Genomic DNA, 25,042 nt, shown 5'->3' on the forward strand with positions numbered 1-25,042 from the left:
CCGGAGCAAGTGAGATGGGTCTTTGTAGTACGGGAGGGAGAGAGAGACACTGTGAAAGTAAAAAAAAGGAGTGCGATACAGTAGAAGACAATGTAAAATAGTGTACGGACAGTACTTACACAAAATGGACTTTCCATTTCCACGGATCGTCTATGCCTTCATAGAGAGAAATAATTAGCATGTATTGAGAAGAGGTTGGAGATGCATGGAGAGAGAGAGAGACAGTAAGTATACAGTGGTAGAACAATGTAATGTACAGTACACTACTGTATTTACAGATCGGGGCAGGGCTGCTGCCTGCCTCCACGATAAAGCAGTCATCTGTGTGTCAAAGAAAAACAAATGTTGACAAGTAAAAAAATGTATGAAAACACACGAGAGAGAGAAAAAAAGAGAGAAAGAGACAGAGAATGAAAAAGAGAGAGAGAACAATGTACTGTACTTACGCAAACTCTCGCTGGGGCTGGCTGGGGGTACGGTCTCTGGAACTGTGGGAAAAAAAACATGTAACATGAGAAAGGGAAAAACATGAGAGTGAGAGAAAGAGAGGGAGAAAGGGAGGGAGAGAGAGAGGGAGAGACAGAGAGAGGGAGAGGGTGGGAGAGAAAGAAAGAGAGGGAGGGAGAGAAAGAAAGAGAGAGGGAGAAAGATAGAGAGAAAGAGAGAAAAAAGAGAGAAAAAGAGAGAGAGAGAGAAACAAAGGAGAGGGAGAGAGAGAGAAAGAGAAAGATAGAGGGGGAGAGAGGTATAGAGAAAGAGAGAAAGGGAGAGAAAGAAAGGGAGTGAGAGAGAAAGAGAGGGAGGGAGAGAAAGAAAGAGAGGGAGGGAGAGAAAGAGAGAGAGAAAAAAAAGATAGAGAAAAAGAGAGAGAGAGAGAGAGAGAGAGAGAGGGAGGGAGGGAGATAGAGAGAGAGTTAGAGGGGGAGAGAGAAAAAGAGAGAGAGAGGGAGGGAGGGAGAGAAAGAAAGAGAGAGAAACAAAGGAGAGGGATAGAGAAAGAGAGAAAGAGAAAGAAAGGGAGAGAGAAAAACAGAGAGAGATAAAAAGAGAGAAAGAGACAGAGAAAGAAAAAGAGAGAGAGAAAAAGAGAAAGAAAGAGAGAGAGAGAGAGAGAGAGAGGGGAGAGGGAGGGGAGAGGGAGGGGGAAAGGGAGGGACAGATAGAGGTAAAGAAAGACAGGGAAAGAGAGGGAGGGAGAAAGAGAGGGAGGGAGAAAGAGAGGGAGGGAGGGAGAGAGAGAGAGGGAGGGAGGGAGAGAGGGGGAGTAAAAAAGAGAGAGAAAACAAGAGAGAAAGAGAAAGAAAAAGCGAGAGAGAGAGAGAAAAAGAGAGAGAGAGAACAATTTACTGTAGTGTACAGTACTGTACTTATACAGACTTTCGCTGGGGCCAGCTGGGGGTACGGTCTCTGGAACTGTGGGAAAAAAAACATGTAAAGAGAGAGAAAGAGAGAGAGAGAGAAAAAAAGAGAGAGAGAGAGAGAGAAAGAGGGAGGGAGATAGAGAGAGAGATAGAGGGGGAGAGAGAAAAAGAGAGAGAGAGAGAGAGAGAGAGAGAGAGAGAAAGAAAGGGAGAGAGAGAAAGAAAGAGAGAGAAAGAAAGAGAGAGAGAGGGAGAGAGAAAGAGAGAGAGACTAGGGAAATAAAGCAGAGAGATACTGTACTGTACTTACATGGCATGGGGAGGCCACTGGTTGGTGATGCTGTTGAAAAAAATGACAGTATGTTACAGAAAAGAGAGAAAGAGAAAAAGAAAGAAAGAGAGAGAGAGAAAAAAAAATACGCTGCTCTCCAGCTCCACAATCACTATATGGAGGTGTTCTGTGTAAAGAAAATAATAATACAGTATTGTACAGTACTCAGTGGGAAAGTATAGGGTAAACATACTCAACTGTAACATTACTACAGTATATAATGTACTGTATTACAGTATTAATACAAAATATCCTACAGTATAAAACTATACAGTACTTTCTTGGCTGGGGAGGGGAGTCTGGGTCCTCCTCTTGCCCTTGGGAGGGCTGAGGTCCTTCAATGTCTTCAACTAAAAAACACAAGGACAGAAACAATTATTGTGTATTGAGAAGACGTTGGAGATGTTTTTAGAGAGAAAGACAGAGGGAGAGAGGGAGAGAGAAAGAAAGGGAGAAAAAGAAAAAGAGAGAGAGAAACAGAGGGAGACAGAGAGAGAGAGAAAGAGAGAGAGAGAAAAAAAGAGAAAAACGGAAAGAGAGCAAAAAAGAGAGAGAGAGAGGAAAATTAAAGAGAGAGAAAGACAAAGTGAAAGAAAGAGGGAGAGAGAGGGGGAGAGGACGAGAGAGAAAGACAGAGGGAGAGAGAAAGAGAAAAAGAGAGAGAGAGGGGGGAGAGGGAGTGAGAGAAAGAAAGAGGGAGAGAGGAAGAAAGAGAGAGTGGGGGAGAGGGCGAGAGAGAAAGACAGAGGGAGAGAGAAAGAGAAAGAGAGAGAGAGAGGGGGAGAGGGAAGGAGAGAAAGAAAGAGGGAGAGAGGAAGAAAGAGAGAGTGGGGGAGAGGGCGAGAGAGAAAGACAGAGGGAGAGAGAAAGAGAAAGAGAGAGAGAGAGGGGGAGAGGGAAGGAGAGAAAGAAAGAGGGAGAGAGAAAGAGAGAGAGAAAAAGAGAGAGAGAGAGGGGGAGAGGGAGGGAGAGAAAGACAGAGGGAGAAAGAGAAAGAGAGAGAGAGAGGGGGAGAGGGAAGGAGAGAAAGAAAGAGGGAGAGAGAAAGAGAGAGAAAAAAAGAGAGAGAGAGAGGAGGAGAGGGAGGGAGAGAAAGACAGAGGGAGAGAGAAAGAGAAAGAGAGAGAGAGAGAGAGGGGATGAGGGAGAGAGAAAGAATGAGAGAGAGGGGGAGAGGGCGAGACAGAAAGACAGAGGTAGAGAGAAAGAGAGAGAGAGAGGGGGAGAGGGAAGGAGAGAGAGAAAGAAAGAGGGAGAGAGAAAGAGAATGAGAGAGAAAAAGAGAGAGATAGAGGGGGGAGAGGGAGGGAGAGAAAGACAGAGGGAGAGAGAAAGAGAGAGAGAGGGGGAGAGGGCAAGAGAGAAAGACAGAGGGAGAGAGAAAGAGAGAAAGAGAAAGAGAGAGAAAGAGAGAGAGTGAGAAAGAGAGAGAGAGAGAGAGAGAGAGAGAAAGAAAGGTTTACTGGATTTGCTGCTCTCCAGCTCCACAATCGCTATATGGAGGTGTTCTGCATAAAGAAAATAATAATACAGTATTGTACAGTACTCAGTGGGAAAGTAGAGGGTAAACATACTCAACTGTAACATTACTACAGTATATACTGTACTGTATTACAGTATTAATACAAAATGTCCTACAGTATAAAACTGTATACAGTACTTACTTGGCTGGGGATGGGAGTCTGGGTCCTCCTCTTGCCCTGGGGAGGGCTGAGGCCCTTCAATGTCTTCAACTAAAATATACAAGGACAGAAACAATTATTGTGTAAGGAGAAGACGTTGGAGATGTTTTTAGAGAGAAAGAGAGAAAGAGAAAAACAGAGGGAGAGAGGGAGAGAGAAAGAATGGGAGAAAGAGAAAAATATAGAGAGAGAGAAACAGAGGGAGTCAGGGAGAGAGGAAAAGAGAAAGTGAGAAAAAGAAAGAGAAAAACAGGGAAAGAGAGCGAAAAAGAGAGAGAGAGGAAAATTAAAGAGAGAGAAAGATAAAGAGAAAGAAAGAGGGAGTGAGAGAGAAAGAGAGAGAAAGAGAGAGAGAGAGAAAAACAGAGGGAGAGAGAAAGAGAGAGAGATAAAGAGAGAGAGAGAGAAAGAGAGAGAGAGAGCTAAAGAGAGAAAAAGAGAGAGAGAAAGAGAGAGAGAGAAAAACAGAGGGAGAGAAAGAGAGAGAGAGATAAAGAGAGAAAAAGAGAGAGAGAAAGAGAGAGAGAAAAACAGAGGGAGGGAGAGAGAGAGAGAGAGAGAGAGAGATACAGTACTGTAGAAAAAAATGTGGTGTAGTGTACTTACGCGGCCAGATGAGGCCACTGGGCCGGGGATATACCCTTGACTTGGTGATACTGTTGAATAAAAATAATGTTACTATTACACTAGTACAGAAAAGAGAGACACTGAGAAAGAGAGAGAGGGATAAAGAGAGAGAGAAAGAGATACCATAGGTAGAGAGAGACTGACAAGGGAAGAAAAGGAGAGATATACAGTGCTGTAGAAAACAATGTGGTGTACTGTACTTACATGGTATGGGGCTTCCTGCAGCCTCCTCATCAATGACGAGTCTGTCTGTGTATACAGTATAAGAAAAAAAATATTATACAAAAAATCAAAAAGGCAGTAGCATGACACTATTGTGTCCATACTGTAACTGTTGTAATCATTACCACTATCATTTGAGGAGGAGGCTGCAGAAGGTGGTGGTGGTCGTGGAGGTAGGACTGTGGAAAAAGAACACTGTACTGTCAGTTTCCCTCAAAACCATTTTGAAACAAATAAACTGTACAAATCTTGACCAGAGTCTCCATAACACCAAAAACAAACACACAAATGAGAGAGAGAGAGAGAGAGAGAAAGGAGAGAGAGAACAGTGTACAGTAGTGTGTACTGTACTTACTCCAAAAATTCAGCCCACTGGACCCGGCTGCTGGCGGTGGTGGGGTTGGTGGCAGTGGTGGTGGCGGTGGTGGTGGCACTGCCAGGGCAGGGGGTGCTGCTTGCCCTGTGGGGAAAAATACATGTCGTCATTAAGGAGCATTTGAAAACAAGAGTTCAGACCTCTATTCCAAATTGGAGAGGGATTATGGTACAGTACTGTAGATGGCCTTAGGGAATTAGCTATTGATTAAAATACAAACCAATACAGTATACTGTAGTACAAAAACTACTGTAGTCTGTGAAGCTGGCATTGGGCCCAAAATAAAACAGTATGGTACTGTACTGTACTGTATATAAAAAATAAAGTGGTGCAACATCACACATAGGCTATGTGGGTGGCACTGTCGCCACCCCACGAGGTGTACAAGATGGCACATGCGCATGACACTGGAGCCCAAACCCAGCGGAGGACCTCGCTGAGGACTTTGTGACACCTCGCCGGAGGGGTAAGTACGGTATTAATAAATACAGTACCAGTGGAATTTTCATTTGTATCACAGTGATACTAAACGAAAATTCCCCCTGGTATTTCCCTTCATTTGTAAATGGGGCACAGAGTGAGAAGTGATAAGATACCAGCCAATCAGCTCCCAAGTTTCATTTTTCAAACACAGCCTATGAGATGACAGTTGGGAGCTGATTGGAGACCCCTGAATCTGTCCGTGACCTACAGTAATAATGGCAGACTTAAAGGGGGCATGCCCAGCACCGAAAAATAGTGTGTACAGTACTGTAGGTTAACATAGATTTGGTCGACAGAAATTAGAATGGTGGATCAATCAACTTGCCTTTTGTTACTGTAGGTTTATTAATCAAACAAGCCATGTCGACCAATAGTGTGTAACCCTTTAGTCCATGTACAGTACAGTACTGTAGCTTTAATCAGCCTGTCAATCAAATGTCTGCCAGTCATGTCAGTATGTGGTAACAACTGTCAGTCATCGTCAGATACTGTAGTATCCTACACCCTACAGTGCAGTGTACAGTAATGTAGAGTATGTCAGAGTCATGCATTGTACTGTATTAGTTTTTGTACAGTATACTGTAATTCATGTGATTATACAGCAATGCTGTACTTACTTCGAATTATTATTTGCCTCTTGATGTGCTCTAGGCGAGGCCTGTCCCTCCTCAGAAGGTCACTCCACCTGCACTGGAGTGAGCGTACTTTGCGGCGCACGCCATATAGGCTATATATTTCATGGCTCGCACTGCTGTAGGTGAGCTCTTTGTCTTGGTTTGTGGCGAACGCTTGGTCCCGCCACTTCACCAAGACAAAGAGCTCGCCGGACGAGTAGCGTCTTGCCCTCATAACAGCCATTTTCACTAGCCAGTGACGCACGTCGTACATCGCACGACGCACGATGCACGTCGACACTAATTCACCAGAAATCCCATCGTAACCCTCCTACTGGGCATGCGCCTGCCAGAGATGGAAATTCAACAGCATACCGACTGCAGTAATACAGCCAACTGCACATGCTCAGTGATGGCATAGCGCTACATGGCGTATGGCTTGGCGCCACAGATCCCATTGTACCCCTTCCATTTCTAATCCATCGCAGATGGCTGACAGCCACCATAGCGCCAACCGTTTAATACAGAGAGCTCTCTCTCATACAGATCCCAGTACTACCGTACTTAGTGTGCAAGGTTCGAACAGCATCACCATTGTCATAAGTTTGCGATGCAACGCTATTTTGCGCTTCAAACGCACAGTCAGCTTTGAACACAGAGCACTCTCTCACAGTCAGAAACCACTCTCAGACACAGTCCAAGGGATGTAGCTATCGTGTGTAAGGCCGAGATGCATCTACGTTGTCGCATGTTTGCGTTTTGCGCTTTCGGCGCACAGTTTATGATACAGAGCCCTGTCTCTCATTCTATACAGTAGATTCACTACCAGTTTCTGCAGTTATGAAATCACTATTCTGTGGTGCTAAATTCAATGGCACAGTCAGTTTTTAATATATAGTACAGGCACATTCATAGCGGCACACTAGTTGTCCTAGCAGACGGGGGATGGTGTCCTTGGCAATGGTCACTATTCGTAGCATTTTTCAGGACACTAGGGCAGAGCTGACTGCTTACAGTAAATGGGTTAACAAAGCATCCTTTATTAAGGTATTGAGAGGCTCTTGCTTGCTTTGGGGGAGGGAGCTGATGCACTGTGTATGACTCTCGGCCCACTGGGCATGCGCCAGAAATCCCATCGCAACCCTCTTACTGGGCATGCGCCCGCCAGAGATAGAAATTCAACAGCATACCGACTGCAGTAATACAGCCAACTGCGCATGCTCAGTGATGGCATAGCATTACATGGTGTATGGCTTGGCGCCACAGATCCCATTATACCCCTTCCATTTCTAATCCATCGCAGATGGCTGACAGCCACCATAGTGCCAACCGTGTAATACAGAGAGCTCTCTCTCATACATATCCCAGTACTACCGTACTTAGTGTGCAAGGTTCGAACAGCATCACCATTGTCATAAGTTTGCGATGCAACGCTATTTTGCGCTTCAAATGCACAGTCAGCTTTGAACACAGAGCGCTCTCTCACAGTCAGAAACCACTCTCAGACACAGTCCAAGGGATGTAGCTATTGTGTGTAAGGCCGAGACGCATCTACGTTGTCGCATGTTTGCATTTTGCGCTTTGGGCACACAGTTTGTGATACAGAGCCCTGTCTCTCATTCTATACAGTAGATTCACTACCAGTTTCTGCAGTTATGAAATCACTATTCTGTGGTGATAAATTCAACAGCACCATCAGTTTTTAATATACAGTACGGTCATATTCATAGTGGCACACTAGTTGTCCTAGCAGACGGGGGATGGTATCCTTGGCAATGGTCACTATTCGTAGCATTTTTCAGGACACTAGGGCAGAGCTGACTGCTTACAGTAGCATCCTTTATTATGGTAATGAGAGGCTCTTGCTTGCTTTGGGGGAAAAGACCTGATGCACTGTGTATGACTCTCGGCCCACTGGGCATGCGCCAGAAATCCCATCGCAACCCTCTTACTGGGCATGCGCCTGCCAGAGATGGAAATTCAACAGCATACCAACTGCAGTAATACAGCCAACTGCGCATGCTCAGTGATGGCATAGCGCTACATGGCGTATGGCTTGGTGCCACAGATCCCATTGTACCCCTTCCATTTCTAATCCATCGCAGATGGCTGACAGCCACCATAGCGCTAACCATGTAATACAGAGAGCTCTCTCTCATACAGATCCCAGTAATACTGTACTTAGTGTGCAAGGTTGGAACAGCATCACCATTGTCATAAGTTTGTGATGCAACGCTATTTTGCGCTTCAAACGCACAATCAGCTTTGAACACAGAACACTCTCTCACAGTCAGAAACCACTCTCAGACACAGTCCAAGGGATGTAGCTATCGTGTTTAAGGCCGAGACGCATCTACGTTGTCGCATGTTTGCGTTTTGCGCTTTTGGCATACAGTTTGTGATACAGAGCCCTCTCTTGGCGTTAAAGATCCCATTGTAACCCCTCCACTGGGCATGCACATGAAATCCCATTGCAACCCCTTGAAGCAGACAGCCACCACAGCGCAGACATTGACGACAGTTTTGCACTATTTAAACGCACAATCAGTTTGCAATATCTTACTTTTAAGCAGCCTTTAAACAACAACACTACAGTATTACAGTACAACACTACTAAAGTAGTTTCACTATAGTGTCCAGAGCAGACAGTGACAATAAAAAAAAATATACGGTACGGTATTCTTTTCCAGGGATCGAACCCGGGACCATAATTCTACCAAAGTGATCACCTAACCACTAGCCCACATGACAGCTACAGTGAACCGCACAGAGCGGCCTCATCCTTGTGCACTCCTCCCGCTGCTGTTTTTAATTAAAATAAATAAATAATTGTCATACTGTAATTCATCCCATCTCAGTGAAAGCTGTGAGTGCATCTCATTAATCTACATTATTGGTTATACCATGACAACAACTCGGGCAACTTCTCTACTGTTCAGTTACTGCACCGTACCGTATGTACCATACAATACTGTATGTGCAGTGATTTGCATCCTGTTATAAGATCTTACTGTATGGTACAGTACTGTACTGTATGTACATTATGTGACTGGTTGGTTGTGATTGGTTGTGTGAACATGCAAATGCTGTGAATGTGAAATCCATCCAATTTACTGTAAGTTTAACAGTATGGCATTCAGTACAAGGCATTCAGTACAAATTACAACAGTGGAGCACTCGCCACCCAGCGGTTAAGCACTGTATTACATGCAATTACAAAAGTGGAGCACTTGCCACCCAGTGGTTAAACACTGTATTACATGCCGTAGCATATCATTCATTGAAGAATACCACAGTATTCCACAAATCCATGGCGTGACTCAGAGGCCTGCACGCCACACCACAAGTCCACGGCACGACTCACGCCATGCCATGAGCAACAAAATAGCTGGACAGATCTGTATATGCTATAATAATTTCTTGAGAATAGAATGTATTGAACTTGTATCAATGATTTGCATGATATCTTCTGCTTCTTTTTGTGCTCACTCTGAGATAAAAAAAATTGTGCAAACCAGTTTTAATTTTTTTTTCCTTCCCTGTATTGTATGAGAAAGTGGTGTATATGTGTGTATGGTTGGCTGATTTTTACGACAGCAGGATCTGGTCAGAATTCTTCCTGAGTATTGCTTATGGCTGCCACCTGGAGTTAGAATTAGAATAAGGGTCTTTTGTCACTGGTGAAAAAACACACACTATAAGGTCATAGACAGCAGTGTATGTAACATGTGTGAGTTATCCATCAAAATAAGGTTGCATATACTTTCTCTCACCTTTCCTCCTTCTCCCACATTTATTTTCCTTTGGTATAATCCCCTGATTGGATGGTTAAGGTAGATGTGTTTTAATTGTTGGAATTTTGCTGTGTTAGATTTAGCAGACAGTTTGATTAACATAGATCAGGTTCTCCTGAGGTGTTATGATATATTGTAAATTTGAGGTGTTTATTCCTGAATTTAAAATATTGTTTAAGATTTGTTTTGTATCAGATAAAAGTTTAGGTTTTTTGTTGTTATTAAGTAATTATTTAGAGGTTGAGGTGTTAGATATTGGTGACATAGGTGTTTTTTTGGATTTTCTTTGTTGTCTTTTCTGAAAGGTGTGTATTGAGACATGAATCTGTTTATGTGGGAGTTGCAGGGGTAATATTATAGACAAAGAGAAGAAATCCATGTGGCTAGATAGTGTTAAAAAGATCTGCAGATCTCTGATAACAAGATAATATTGATGTAAAGGTGCTAAATCTGATAATGAAAGACAGATAGCACAGGGTAGACTTGTATAGTAGTTACAGGTGGTGTAACAGGTGTGCTGATCTGATAATGAGGGACAGGTAGCACAGGTAAGGTGTGTTAATCTGATAACGGACACAGGTAACACGGGATAGGTTTTTTTGAGGTTTTTATTGTGACTGATGTGTTACAATTTTAAAGTGAAAAAAAAAGGTTAATCTCTGTTGTCTTTTAAGGGGCAACACTGTCTAAGTATTTGTATGGGATTGAAGAGAGTTCATGTAAGTGATATAGAGGGTATGAGCAAGTGATTTGAATGTGCAGAGGTTTACTGCAGTCTGCAATAAAACTACAGAGTACGGGCGAAGGGAGTGTGAATCAGCTGGATGGCAATGGTTGTTTGAATGAAGGTGAAGGAATTGGTTTGGTGAAATGGTTAATGATACCAGGGTAGGTTACTACAAATTGTATAGTATCCCACTAACAAACTTAAGCTTAGAAAGAACTAATGTTTCTCATCGCAGGTGTAAACCTTCTTTGAGGCGCTGGAAGAAAAAGTGTTCCTATTTTAAGGTCAAGAGATTAGCTATTTGAAGGTAAAAAAAAGAGTTTTACTTTGCAGCAGAGAGGAAAAAAGAGAAAGACATTTCTTGTATATGGCATGGAGTGAATTGCCAAGAGTTAAGGGGGTAGTCATTTAAAAAAATGTTTAGAGCTTTGCAGCAGAGGATGGGGAATGAGATTAGCATTATACGAGATTTAGGGATAATAATAAAAAAATCATATGTGATTAGGAATGACAAGTATGACATAATGCAATTATGAAAGGCTTGTATGATGATGATAGTGTGAATTTTGTTTCTGAATTATATGAAAATATCCAGAATGGTCACCAGAACCAGTGTTTAGCACATTTAAGATGTCTATTTAAGAAGCTTTTAAAGCAACAATTATTGTATCCAAATTGGCCAAATTTAATTAATCAAACAACTGTAATTTTTTACAGTGTAGCAATAAGAAGCTACACAATGACACGTACCATGCAGGATGGCAGTCAGCCAATGGCACCCCCTGCCCTCACAGCTCTCTCCTCCTTCTTCCTCCCTGTGCCTTCCTTCCCCAAACCCTCTTACCTCCTTCCTATAGAAATGTTATTTCATCTACCCATTTTGTCTCTTTATTCTGTTTTATTCAAAATTTATACCTCAGAGACAGCTGTCTCTGATTATGACAATGCCGAAGTTTACTGCTATATTTATGCTTGCTTTTCCTAATCAACAATACCAAGATTTGTACTTCAGAGACTGTGGTCTCTGATGAAGCTGATTTAATGTCTAAGCTTACTGTTATAGCTATGCCTGTTTATTTTTAATCAATAATTTGTTTATAACCATTCCCCAGAAGAGAATTGTTAAATCTGATTCAGCTGATTCAATTTATGACCATTACTGATATCCGTGTCCCTCCTGCAACTAATCTCACTATTATTAGCAGGTTCAATGTGTCCTGGATACCTTGCATTTATCTAACCATTTATTGCTTGTGAGTACTTCACAGTTTCCTGATGAAGTGACCCGGATGTTGTCACAGGAATCCTACATAATGTACAGCATCATTCACAGCAAATAAATTGTGCAGGAATTTGTATCCAAATATAGTATCCATTGTGTTGTTGAAGGTGACAGAGGTACACATTTTACAGGGAAGGTATTCCAAGCAATGTGTCAATATATGAGTATTAAAAAAAATTTAATATGTAAATATTAACATTAAGTACAAAGTTAGATAAAGTGGGTGTGGGGACTGCCATGAGTTGACTGGGGGTTTTACCCCTGGTTTTGTTTAGCATTTGCACCACTCCAAAGCAGCCACTTAACCTGTGCCCTTATGAGCTACTTTTTGGAAAACTGCCTATCCTCGTTGTAATTCAAGCAACAGACTTGTCACTGTTATATGATTTAACTATGGACTATGTTATACAATTCTCACAGTATCTGAAGACTTTACAAGAAAAGCAAGGAAAGTTTATGAAGAGACTCCCAGAGGGACCTTGTCATGGAGTCCAGGCTGGAGACTATGTAATGGTGAGAAATTTATTATGTTCTGGTTGTCTCATAGATCAATGGCAAGGCCCATTCCAGGTTTTGCTAACAACCTTGATGTGGCTGAAAGGGACAATTGGATTCACTCATTTCACTGCAAGAAGGTTTCCGACTTGGTGGTGAGGTCAGTTGAAGCAAGAGAAGACACATATAAAGACATTGACTGTGACTTAAATTTAACAAACTTATTTGATGATGGGCCTGATCAGAGCCACAGTTCAGACCAAGATAAGGTTAACAGAATCAGGAGATATCCTTAGTGATGTTTCAGTGGATTGTGGACAAAGAAAAGGAAAGATGGCTATTGGTGATCAAGTCTCTGTGTAACCATTGATTGAAGTAGTTATTTTTGCAGCATTTTTTTTTTTTTTTTTTCTAGTGAATATCAGGGACTGGTGGCTGATGAGGATGGTGTGGAGAGTTATCCTAGGGATACTGCCAGGGTCATAATGGTGGACTCCACTCCTACTTTAAAACCCATAATTATAAGGGATAGGGTATTAACCAAATTAAGAGCTATAACCAATGTAAAAAATTCTTAATAACCCATATATAAAAATAATTAGAAAGTTTTAAAAAAAGAAATACATTAAAGTACTAAAATATAGGTAAATAGGGACTCATACTGGTACTGGGTATAAGATACATCTAGTGAAGTATCGTGAAAAGAAGAGCCATTACAGTAAGGAAAAGTTGTGGAGGTTTGCCTCACAAATCCAAAATGTATATGAATACTGTGGTTTAAATTCAGAGAAGATGTATATACAATGGTACAAAGACAGCACCTCTATAAAAACTGACATTTCGTCCATGGACATTTATATTGAGCTCATAGGAAAAACAATAAGGTTGGTTGTTGGGTATGTGGTCACCATGTCATTCAGAGAATGTTGTGTTAATGTCTATCTCACTGAACTCAAATCAAACAATATTTCACTCACTATGTGGTACTCACACACTTGAACCTTATAATGTCACAGGTTCCCTATATTTAAAATTAATAAGGTATCCAAGGTATGATCAGGACAACATCATGTGTATTAACAAAATGGTACGAGAGCTGAAGGTACTTATTTGGGAACTAGTATTTATAACACAATCTTACAAAGCGGGCTTTTCAAAATTAAAATTGTTTGGGGTTCTTTTAGAAATTATTAAATACACAAAATCTAATAATGAAGAATGTGTTAATGCATTAATACACTGTGTAATAACAGAAGGAATGTGGGGGTACAATAAAACATACAGTCATTGATTGCAGGATTAGAAGAGTGCCCGTTGTAATGTTCCTTATAATGCTTTTCTAAACACATTGTCTAATAAACCATGACACTACCACAGGAGTTATATTATATATGTATAAACATAGGGCTTATAAATGAGTATGGGTAAATTATTTTGGAATATGTATTATAAAAACATTGCTACCAGACGCAGTGATAATACAACATGAGGATCTAAAAGAAAGATATAAAATAATTACTGAGTAAAAATGAAAAAAAAAAAGATACAAATGATATAGGAAAAGTACAAGCACCTTTTTACACTGTCCCAAGATTACAAGGTTGATAGAGGAATTAGGAGAATTAATAAACAATATCATGGACATTTTGGTGTGTGAGCTTCAAGCAATAAAACACTGAATTAATGCAGCACAGATTATTTTATAGCTGCAACTTCAGGATATTGTGTCACATTACAAACAGTATATGAGTTAAAGTGTTGTACATACATCACCAATTATTCTGATGCAGAAGAAATAATAAAATAAAGGTTAAATAAAATTACTCAGATTTAATCAAAATGAATTTGCTGAACAAATAAACATGATAGTGCAATTCCTGACAGCTGGTTCACCTGGTTGAACCCCAGTACCAGGTTCGCATGAGTTAGAAATTGGTTAATCAATATTATGTACACATTGGGAAGGTTAATATATATTTTTGTCATGATAATGTTGTTGATTTTCTATATATTAGTGAAATGCTTCAAGAAGGTTTTCCAATGCATTAAGAAGAAATCAGACGATGCAATTTATGAGAGATATGATCTTTCTTTGGAATTATGTTCAGAATGTTCAGAGGATGGAACTGATAACGTAGGAATATGTGGATGTCCACATTCCTTCAGCAATTCACAAATATATGCAGGCTTATGTTATTTTATTATTTTACACTGCAATTTAGAGTATATAGAAATAAAGAAGAATATATAAATTAGTTGAGTGAGTTGCAGAAGACCGCTTTTGTTGAATGGCCTCCGGCCTAGAAAGGATAAGGCCTTCCATTTTCTCTCTAAAGTAAGCAAGTGTATGTCTGATGCAGCAGCCATCTTGTTTAATATTTTAGCTAAAGGTATGTTAAATGATGAATTAAAAAGTATGTAGAGATTAGTGTTTTATTTCTATGCAATTGTGATTAACTGCAGATATATGTATTGGTTAAATGCTAGATCCAATGTTTTAGCAATAAGAATTATGGGTTTAAAATGTGTCAGTTTTAGTGTGTGAAGAAAAGTAGACAACAAGTATCAGGAATTTTATAAACAAAAATAGTTAAATCAAGATAGCATTTGTCTGCAGTAAGCAGCTGAAGGCTAAAGGGGCAATTATATTAGAATTCTAAATGGAAACAAACTGAAAACACAGAATAGTGTCAATATTATGGTTAAGACACCCATAACCAATTAAGGCCTAGCACATATGAATTTTAATTAAATTAATATTCCCCATTGAGTTAACTGGAGGTATAGCCAAAATTATAGTATAAAACTCACCAGAGAAGGAAGGAGGGGGGAGCAGTCAGAGAACAGAGTAGAGAACACACAACGAGGGTCTGGGTGTGCTGGTGCCATACGTATGTATGAAATTGGCTGACTGATATTCTGCACTGTGTATCACAAATTTATTTTACATGTATTCCCTAGTGCTGCTGATATAACCTATGTATTTGTTGTGAGTCTGCACTGTCAAAATACATGTAAATATTAAGCTGTCTTTAAGTAAAAGCATTGTCATTTATTTTAGAATCTGTATTTGTGTGAATTATTTAATTATCATTTATAATAAGTAAGGTTTGTAAGTAATCAATAACATATCGCATTATCAATCCTTTTCCCTGTGGGTTTTGTTCCCAATAAGTATCCTGGTAAGCTTCGGCTCATTTAGCATCTCTCTTACCTATCAGAGTGGTCTGTGAATGAAGTTGTATCTCCTGAATTCTGTTTGGTGGTGTATAATTTTTTGACAATGCTTTTGCTATTGTTAGGTATTATGCATCCAGAGCCCTCATTGCTAAGATAGATGTTGAATTCACTTTTTGTCAGTTTCCCTTGCATCTTGATTCTTACACATCTTACAGATGTGTCCTCCTACATCTATCTTCAATATGTCAAGCAATGTGGCATGCAACGCAACTTGCCTGCCATGAGTGAGCCACCAGGTCCTGTGCAACTCTACGTCAGGCATCTTTTTGTACCTAAAATGCATCTCAGTTGCAATGCTAAAGTTTTTCAAAAAAGCACAAGAAATGGATCATCCCAAAGGCAAGCATTTATCTATAAAATATCCACCCTTAGGGGGCACATCCACTAGCAGACTTTGAAATTACTGCATGTTTGCAACATTGTAATCATGCAGTAATTTCACAGTCTCTGCTGTGCCTACACTGAACATTCAGTCATTCTGTGTAGGCACCCTCCCTCATCACTGAACATGGCCAATCTGTCATTATCGTCAGGTTGACCAGCATGTTCGGGCAATGATTGATGTCAGAAACTAACAGCGGGCATGTGCATCGCTGGTCATTTCCGACATTAATGTGCCCAATTCATGCATGATCCATGAGCGATTGAACGATAATGATATCATTATTGTACAATCTCTCATAGAAATCAGCAAGTTTAATGTAAAATCCCATGTACAGATGTGTCCTAGTACATCTTTGTTGCTGATCCACTAAACAGCCCTCCCAGGTCCCATGCGCAGCACATTAGCCTGCGGAAAAGGTGTGGATGTGTCTCACCAGAGATCTGTAGCTTCTAAATCTCTTTTCAATCATGGTTGCTTTGGAAGTATGGAGCAAGCAGCTATGTAATTGCAGTATAATGCTGAGATGTGACAACTTTGGCAATGTTCCTGTAATTAATCGGCAGTGAGCAATATCTTTGCTGGTTTTGTGTGTGCTTAAAGCATTTGTTTTAACTTGTTTGCAATGTAACATGATTTTTAAGGCCCAGCACATGCCTGAGAGAGAAAAAGTAATAGCCAATGCATTCTTTCAAATTCAGTCTAATAGATTTAAAATTTTGGCTCCTTAAAAGGATTTGCAGTACGCGTATTAGGTCTATGGGAATCTTGATGTGGGACCTGCCAGTGCTAGAGAGGTTACCAGTCTCAGGAGTTTTTTCTTAAACTGTTTATTTTATTTTCAATTTAATATTACAAAATAATAATAACATTGAGAAATAAATCTACTGACCAAAAACAAAATGTATAATACAAAAATCCTTTCCCTAATTATGGACCAACAGTCCTCTTCTGGGGAATCCCAAGATCACTTTCCCATTGTAACTCATATTTGGGAATGGAGGGTTCTATAGTATGTAAAAGTTAAATAATTCTCTCATGAAAGGTATAATTTAATCTCTATATATTTTAACAGAGTAGTTCAAACTGATTAGTTTGTATAGAACAGTTTTGTGATGCAAAAAAAAAAATTTAGTTGTAGATAATTGAAAACATTTACATCTTGAAAATTTAATTTGTTCTGTCTGTCACCCAGGCTCATACAAGTGCCATCTTTAATAACATCCACTACAAACCTAATACCCCTAGTAAACCAAGGTGTAGAGAAAGTCTGAGAAATTCCTGGGGGAAATAATGGATTGTCCCATAGAGGGATCAATGGGGAATGAATTAGGGATGAGCGGGTTCGGATTTCTGAAATCCGAACCCCCCCTCCCAAGCCCCCCCGATCCGAGCCGGGAACCAAGTCAGGCTTGGGTTTTCCTGCCTAGCTCGGAACTGAAATCGAGGCAAAACGTCATCATCCCACTGTTGGATTCTAACAGGTTTTGGATTCTATAAAAGGTCCCATGATCGCTGCCATTTTTCATTCCATCTGAGAAGTGTGCACAGGGGGGTAGCTGGGATATAGATCTTGGTTGCTGCTGACTGACGCTGACCATAGGGGCATGCTGACCATAGAGGCTGGCTGGCTACTGTTGCCCAGTGTTGTGCTGCTGTCTGTCTAAGGCTGCTGTGGAGTGTACACAGGGAGGGAGCTGGGATTTGTTGGTTGCTGCTGATGCTGACCATAGGGGCTGGCTGGCTACTGTTGTCCAGTGCTGTGCTGCTGTCTGTCATCGGCTGCTGCCCCGAAAAAAAAAAAAACACACCTGTCACTGTCATCAGCATAGCTGTTACTGTCACTTTCATAAAAAAACACCTGTCACTGTCATTGGGGTGGCTGTCGCTGTCACTGTCATAAAAAAATACCTGTCACTGTCATCGGTGTAGCTGTTGCTGTCACTGTTATCAGCATAGCTGTCGCTGTCATAAAAAACACCTGTCACTGTTATCGGTGTAGCAGTCACGGTCACTGTCATCGGTGTAGCTGTCACTGTCACTGTCATCGGTGTAGCTGTCACTGTCATAAAAAACACCTGCCACTGTCATCAGTGTAGCTGACGCTGTCAAGGTCATCGGCGTAGCTGTCGCTGTCACTGTCATAAAAAAACACCTGTCACTATCATCAGTGTAGCTGTCGCTGTCACAGTCATAAAAAACACCTGTCACTGTCATCGGCGTAGCTGTCGCTGTCATAAAAAAACATGACACTGTCATTGGTGGAGCTGTCACTGTCATCAGTGTAGCTTTCGCTGTCACTGTCATAAAAAAATGACTGTCACTGTCATTGTTATTGCAGTCACTGTCATAAAAAACCCACCTGTCACTGTCATCAGTGTAGCTGTCACTGTCATCGGTGTAGCTATCACTGTCACTGTAATCGGTGTAGCTGTCACTGTCATTAAAAAAACACCTGTCACTGTCATCAGTGTAGCTGTCACTGTCATCGGTGTAGCTGTCAGTGTCATCGGTGTAGCTGCACAGGGGTCATGTGCTGCTGTCTGTCAAGGAGGGCTTGCCCCCAAAAAATATATTTTTACAGGGGTGGTTAACTTAAAATAATGGAGGATAAAATATTGGAGGACAAAACAGGGAAAGTTCAAAAACCACTTCCTCCTAGTGCTGAAGCTGCTGCCACTAGTCATGACTTAGACGATGACATGCCATCAACATCGTCTGCCAAGGCAGTTGCCTTATGTCATAGTAGAGGGCATGTAAAATTCAAAAAGCCAAAGTTCAGTAAAATTACCTTAAAAATAAATTTAAATCATCTGAGGAGAAACGTAAACTTGCCAATATGCCATTTAATACACGGAGTGGCAAGGAACGGCTAAGGTCCTTACCTATGTTCATGACGAGTGGTTCAGCTTCACATGACGATGGAAGCCCTCCTCCTCCCAGAAAATTGAAAAGTTAAGCTTGCAAAAGCACAGCAAAGAATTGTGCATTCTTCTAAGAAGATATCACAAATCCCCAAGGAGAGTCCAAGTGTGGCGGCGGTTGCAATGCCTGATCTTCCCAACACTGGATGGGAAGAGGTGTCTCCTTCCTCCATTTGTATACCCTCTGCAAGTGCTGGAAGGAGCACCCACAGTCCAGTTGCTGATATGCAAATTGAAGATGTCACTGTTGAAGTACAACAGGATGAGGATATTGGTGTAGCTGGCATTGAGGAGGAAGTTGACGAGGAGGATTCTGATAGTGATGTGGTTTGTTTAAATCAGGCACTGGGGAGACAGTTGTTGTCTGTGGGATGAAAAAGCCCAGCATGGTCATGTCTGGGCAGAAGACCAAACATTCCACCTCTTTGGTTTGGAAATATTTATATCCAAATCTGGACAACAACTGTCTTGCCATATGTACCATATGTAAAGGTGGAATAAGTAGGGGTAGAGACATTAACCACCTAGGAACATCCTCACTTATGCGTCACCTGCAGCGTGTTCATAAAATTTTACTGTCAAGTTCAGAAACTGTGGCTATGACCATAAGCAGTCCAGGGACATCTAAATCCCTTTGTCCTGTTGTATCCAAGCACCTGCAAACCACTCCATCAACTCTCTCCTCATCAATTTACTCCTCAGTCAGGATCAGAAGTAGTCTTGCAGGCCATGTCACTGGCATGACTGACTTTCCTATCCGTGATTCCTCAGGAGGATCCTGCATTGCTATGCCTACTGCTGCCGCTGCTGTTGTTGCTGCTGGGAGTCGTTCATCATCCCAGAGAGGAAGTTGGAACACCACTACTTATTTTACTAAGCAACTGACCCTCCAACAGTCCTTAGCGAGGAGGATGAAGTATGATAGCAGTCATCCTGTTGCAAAGCGGATAACTGAGGCCTTGACAGCTATGTTGGTGTTAGATGTGCGTCCGGTATCCGCCATTAGTGCAGTGGAATTTAGACAATTGATGGAGGTAGTGTGTCCCTGGTACCAAATCCCATCTAGATTCCACTTCACTAGGCAGGCGATACAGAGAATGTACAGAGACGTCAGAAAAAGTGTCCTCAGTGTCCTAAAAAATGCGGTTGTACCCAATGTCCACTTAACCATGGACATGTGGACAAGTGGAACAGGGCAGACTAAGGACTATATGACTGTGACAGCCGACTGGGTAGATGTATTGCCTTATGCAGTAACAACAGCAGCGTCACCAGTAGCAGCATCTCAGAAACGCCAGCTTGTTCCAAGGCAAGCTATGCTGTGTATCACCAGTTTCAATAAGAGGCACATCACATACAACCTCTTAGAGAAAATGAGGGAAATCATCGCCCAATGACAACACCACCAATATTGTGCGGACATTACATCTGGGCAAATTCCAGCATGTCCCATGTTTTGCACACACAATAAATTTGGTGAATTTTGGCAGAATTTTCTGAAAAAATGACAAGGGCATGCAGGAGACTCTTTGGGTGGCCCAAAAACTTTGTGGCCAATTTCGCCATTCAGCGACTGCGTGCCAAAGAATGGAGCACCATCAAACACTCTTGAACCTGCCCTGTCATCACCTGAAGCAAGAGGTTGTGACACAGTTGAACTCAACCCTCTATATGCTTCAGAGGATGGAGGAGCAGCAAAAGGCCATTCAAGCCTATACATCCACCTATGACATAGGCAACGGAAGGGGTATACACTGGACTCAAATGCAGTGGAGAATGATTTCCATGTTGTGCAAGGTTCTCCAGCCTTTCAAACTTACCACATGTGAAGTCAATTCACACACTGCCAGATTGAGTCAGGTCATTCCCCTCATCAAGATTTTGCATAAGCAGCTGGAGAAAGTGAAGGAGGAGCTAAGATGGATCGAATTTTGCTCGGTATGTGGGACTTGTGGATGAAGCCCTTCATTCCCTTTGCCAGGATTTGAGGGTGGTCAATTTGTTGAAATCAGACCACTACATTTTAGCCACCGTGCTCATTCCTAGGTTTAAAGCCTATGTGGTGTCTCTCTTTCCAGCGGGCAAAAGCCTGCAGAGGTGCAAAGACCTGCTGGTGAAAACACTCTCAGCTGAAGTGGAACGTGACATGTTAACGGCTCCTTCTTCATTTTCTCCAACAACTGGGGCTGTCAGGAAACAACTTAGGTATCCTAAGCAACCCGCTGGTGGTGATGCTGGGCAGACAGGACCAAGTTAGGACATCTGGTTCAGACTGAAGGACCTGACAACAATTTCTGACATGTCTACTTTCACTGCATATGATTCTGTCACCATTGACAGAATGGTGGAGGATTACATCGGTGACAGCATCCAAGTAGGCATGTCAGACAGTCTGTACCTGTACTGGCAGGAAAAAGAGGCAATTTGGAGGTCCCTGTACAAACTGGCTCTTTTTTACCTAAGTTGTCCCCCCTCCAGTATGTACTCCGTAAGAGTTTTTAGTGCAGCCGGGAACCTTGTTCATTGAAAGGTTTTGCTTCCAGAAAATGTGGAGAAGATGATGTTCATCAAAATGAACTATCAATTCTTCCAGGAAGACTAGCTTCCAGAAAGTACAGAGGGACCTGTGGTGGTGGATTCCAGTGGGGATGAATTAATACTCTGTGAGGATGAAGACAACACTGAAGAGGGTGAGGAATCGCTGGATGAGGAGGACAAAGGCGACATCTTGTCTCTGTAGAGCCAGTTTGTGTAGGGACAGATTAATTGCCAGTCATTTGGCAGACCCTGGCGCTGAAATGATTGATTTGTTAAAGTGTGCATGTCCTGTTTATTCATCTCTTTTTTCTCTGCAGTATGTACTCTTTGGGGACTAGTTTTTCAAACTGCCATCCTGTCTGCCACTGCAGTGCTACTCCTAGATGGGCCACATGTTTGTGCCGCCATCTTGTTTCGCTTAGCATAGTCATCCAGCTATCTCCGGTAAACCTTTTTGCCTAAAAACAATATTGTGAGGTGTGTGGTGTTCAGAGTAGACTGGAAATGAGTGGAAATGAATGTTATTAAGGTTAATAATAGCGTAGGAACAAAAAAAAACAAATTCTGGTATTTTAGCTGTTTTAATGCATTTTTCCAAAAAAATACAGATCCAAAACATAAAACTAGAGATGTGCGCCGACCCTTGTGTTTTGGTTTTGGTTTTGGATCTGGGTCTCCCCTGGTTTTGGATCTAAATCTGGTTTTAGATTTTTTTCCTTGGTGTTTTGTTTTCGTGTTTTGGTTTTGGATCTGGATTTTTTTCTTAAAAAATAAAAAAATCATCTAAAATCACATAAAATGTGCCTTTTCTTGTTCCTACAGTGTTAGTAACCTCAATAACATTTATTTCCACTCGTTTCCAGTCAATTTTGGTTACCTCATAGCTCACAATATTGATTTTTTTCATCTAGTTACAGGGCCAAAAGGTTGCATCCAGCTTGCTGGCTCAAAACTGATTGGTATAATTATTAATAGAGTTGAGGACTGTGCAAAGATGATGGTTGGAATACCCATGAGGATTGAAGGCATGGGCCTTCATAGAGGACAAGGAAGTTGACAGTTTTGCATTATCATGATGACTGCTGGCAGCAGCTACAACATGTGCTTCTTGGCCTTGCTCTCCTGTCATGTGACAGCCCTCCATACTTTCTGCAGTCTTGAAACAGTGTCACAAGCACTAATAGTGTAGCCAAGGTACGGTTACAAAATTCACAGGCATGCAAAAGACACTATTTATTTTGGAGGGGGTCCAAGAACTTGGGCCCAGAGCACAGATTGGTGACGACTGGAGTCAGGCAGCACTAGGTTGCATTGCTGTATCTTGTGTGACTAAGCCTAACATGCACACACAGAAAATAAATAGACAAAAGACTATTTTTGGGGGGTTATCGAGTCCAGAACTTGGGCCCAGAGCACAGATTGATGACTGGAGTTGGGCAGCACTAGGTTGCGTTGCCGACTTGAAAGATCTTGTGTGGCTAAACCTAACATGCACAGACACACAGACAAGAATTTGAAAAAAATACAATTGATATGCATTTTTTTTCAGCTCCAGAACTTGGGTCCAGAGCACAGATTGATCACGACTGGAGTGGGGCAGCAGTAGGTTGCGTTGTCGACTTGCTAGATCTTGTGTTGCTAAGCCTAACATGCACAGACACACAGACAATTATTAGAAAAAAAAACAATTGATTTTTATTTTTTTTCAGCTCCAGAACTTGGGCCCAGAGCACAGATTGATCACGACTGGAGTCGAACAGCACTAGTTTGCAACTTGCATTGCTGGCTGGATCTTTTGCGTTACTGCGGTTAAGCCTAACACACACGCAAACACTCACACAGAAAAATATAAAAGACACTTTGATTGATTTTTTTTTTTAGCAGGACTGGAGTCGGGCAGAACTAGGTTGCAACTTGCATTTCTGGCTGGATCTTGTGCAGTACTGCAGCTAAGCCTAACATGCACGCACACACAGAAAAGTATAAAAGACACTGTGATTATTTTTTTTTTTACTAAATATATATATTTTTTTTTAGTCCAGAACTTTGGCCCAGATGGACACAGCACCAGCCCAGATGTATATGCAGTTCTGCACCAGCCCAGATGAACACAGCAGCCATTAATAACACCAGTCCGGAATGTATCAGCAGCCCCAACCCAGGACACAGCAGACACACAGACAGCCCAGATGGATCAGCAACAGCCCAGATGGACACAACAGACAGGACCAGCACCTCTCCCAGCCCTACACTACCCACCCTCACTGTTCAGTCTCCATAGCCGGAGTGAAATGGCATCTGTCACGTGGTTCCTTATATACTACATTGATCATAGAGACAAAAGCTTGCGGACCGAGTCAGGCGCGAAACTCTGAGCCTGCTTGGATCCAACTTGGTTCTGCTAAATTTGGGTGGGTTCAGATCTCTGGAATCCGAACCCGCTCATCTCTACACAAAACCCAGAACCCAAAACACGGAAGGGTGGTTTTGGCAAAACCAATCCAGATCCCAAACCAAAACACAAAATACAAAAAGTGGCCAGTGCACACCCCTAGAATGAATAAAGATAAGTTTAAATTTACAAGTACACTGATCCTAAATTGTACAAGTGAAGTTAACTATGGGGTGATATGAGACAATGTTTTGAGGGAATCCCTAATATAGAGGGAAAGGAAACAAGCTTGCAAGCAGCAGTTTCTAGTTCTACCCATCTCTAAGAGGGAAACAGTCGGGAAGCTGTCATTAAACCTATGCCAGAAGCCCGACACCCAGCTTACTGATAGAAGGTAAGCCGTGTGCCAGGTGCGGACAGCCATTTTAGGTTAGGGGCTCCCGGGGTGGACTTAGGGTTAGGCACCTCCCCGGAAGACTGAGTGTTAGGCTGCAGGGAAGGGGTGGTTAGGTTTAGGCACTTAGAGGGGAGTTAGGGTTAGGCACTTGGGGGAGGTTAGGGTTAGGCACCCCTAAGGGAAGGTTAGGATTAGGGGGAGAATTAGATTAGCTATACTTACCTTAATGGACAATCAGGATTTCCACCTCTGCCGGGCTGCCGCTGTTGGGATTAGAACCGCCGTGCGGCTGGCGGTAAATCATACTGATTCCCTCTGAGAGGTAGTCCGAGCAAACAATGCTTTAGCATGACTGAGGTGTGCAGATAAATAATAAATATTAATATCTGGGTATCCTCAACCCCCATTGGAAGTCTCTCTTCTTAAATTTAAAAAACTAGTTCTTCGAATCTTTTTCTTCCAAACAAACTGTTTGAACCACTTGTGTATTTGAGAAAGAACACTATTCAGTACACTAATTGGTAGTGTTTAAAATAAATAGAGAAGCCAGAGTAAGACATTCATTTTGATAGCTATAATTCTACCAAACCAGGAAATAAAATAAGATTGCCATCCACCTTTATAGAGGATACAATTCTAGGATAGTTAGCATTATAAAGTAAATCATAAGTACGAGTGAAAAAAATTCCTAAATATTTTATTCTGTCGGTTTTCCAAGTAAAGCTATAAATAGATTTAGGAGCATCTAATTGGGAACTAGGAATATAAAAGGGAAGAGCCTCTGTTTTTGAATAGTTGATTTTATATCCAGACATAGGGCCTGATTCAGAGACAGACGCTAATGCGATCACAACTGTGTATTCATACGCAACGCAGTTGTGAAAATATGCAAAATGCCAGCAAAGATTACTTGAGCATTAAGACGCCCACTGCTGCCTTCTCACCTGCGTGTGACTACGCATATCTACGTAAACATCGGTAACATCGAAGTACATCGGCAGCCATCTTACCCTTGCAGCAGGTCTGACTTGCTGCAGCCATGGGAGCTTTTCTGACACGCAGAGCTGCATAGGCAATCACATTGGCTAATTTATGCACGTCCATGTAACAGCGTTTAAACGGACAGGCACACCTGCGTTTTTGTGACCACAACCTATTATCTGCGAGAAAATTGC

The 25,042-nt window shown here is 41.7% G+C and overlaps 1 protein-coding gene across 4 annotated transcripts in view; it reads right to left on the reverse strand.

The window, feature by feature from the left end:
• Positions 1–25,042, reverse strand: part of LOC148529023 (uncharacterized) — a 93,224-nt gene that overhangs the window by 12,108 nt on the left and 56,074 nt on the right. For 3 of the 4 annotated variants that reach the window (XM_088468980.1, XM_088468981.1, XM_088468983.1), the window contains exons 2-10: positions 4,579–4,683; positions 3,981–4,030; positions 3,357–3,425; positions 3,156–3,200; positions 1,970–2,042; positions 1,672–1,701; positions 1,378–1,413; positions 447–488; positions 120–156 (exon numbers count right to left, since the gene is read on the reverse strand). In XM_088468980.1, coding sequence (XP_088325106.1) covers positions 120–156; positions 447–488; positions 1,378–1,413; positions 1,672–1,701; positions 1,970–2,042; positions 3,156–3,200; positions 3,357–3,425; positions 3,981–4,030; positions 4,579–4,683 — 487 coding nt within the window. The remainder of the gene's footprint in view (positions 1–119; positions 157–446; positions 489–1,377; positions 1,414–1,671; positions 1,702–1,969; positions 2,043–3,155; positions 3,201–3,356; positions 3,426–3,980; positions 4,031–4,578; positions 4,684–25,042) is intronic. The other variant, XM_088468982.1, reaches the window with a different exon arrangement.

Source organism: Taudactylus pleione, unplaced genomic scaffold (assembly GCF_031769625.1).
Source record: "Taudactylus pleione unplaced genomic scaffold, aTauple2 ptg000087l, whole genome shotgun sequence".
In the NCBI taxonomy this organism is placed as follows: Eukaryota; Metazoa; Chordata; class Amphibia; order Anura; family Myobatrachidae; genus Taudactylus; species Taudactylus pleione.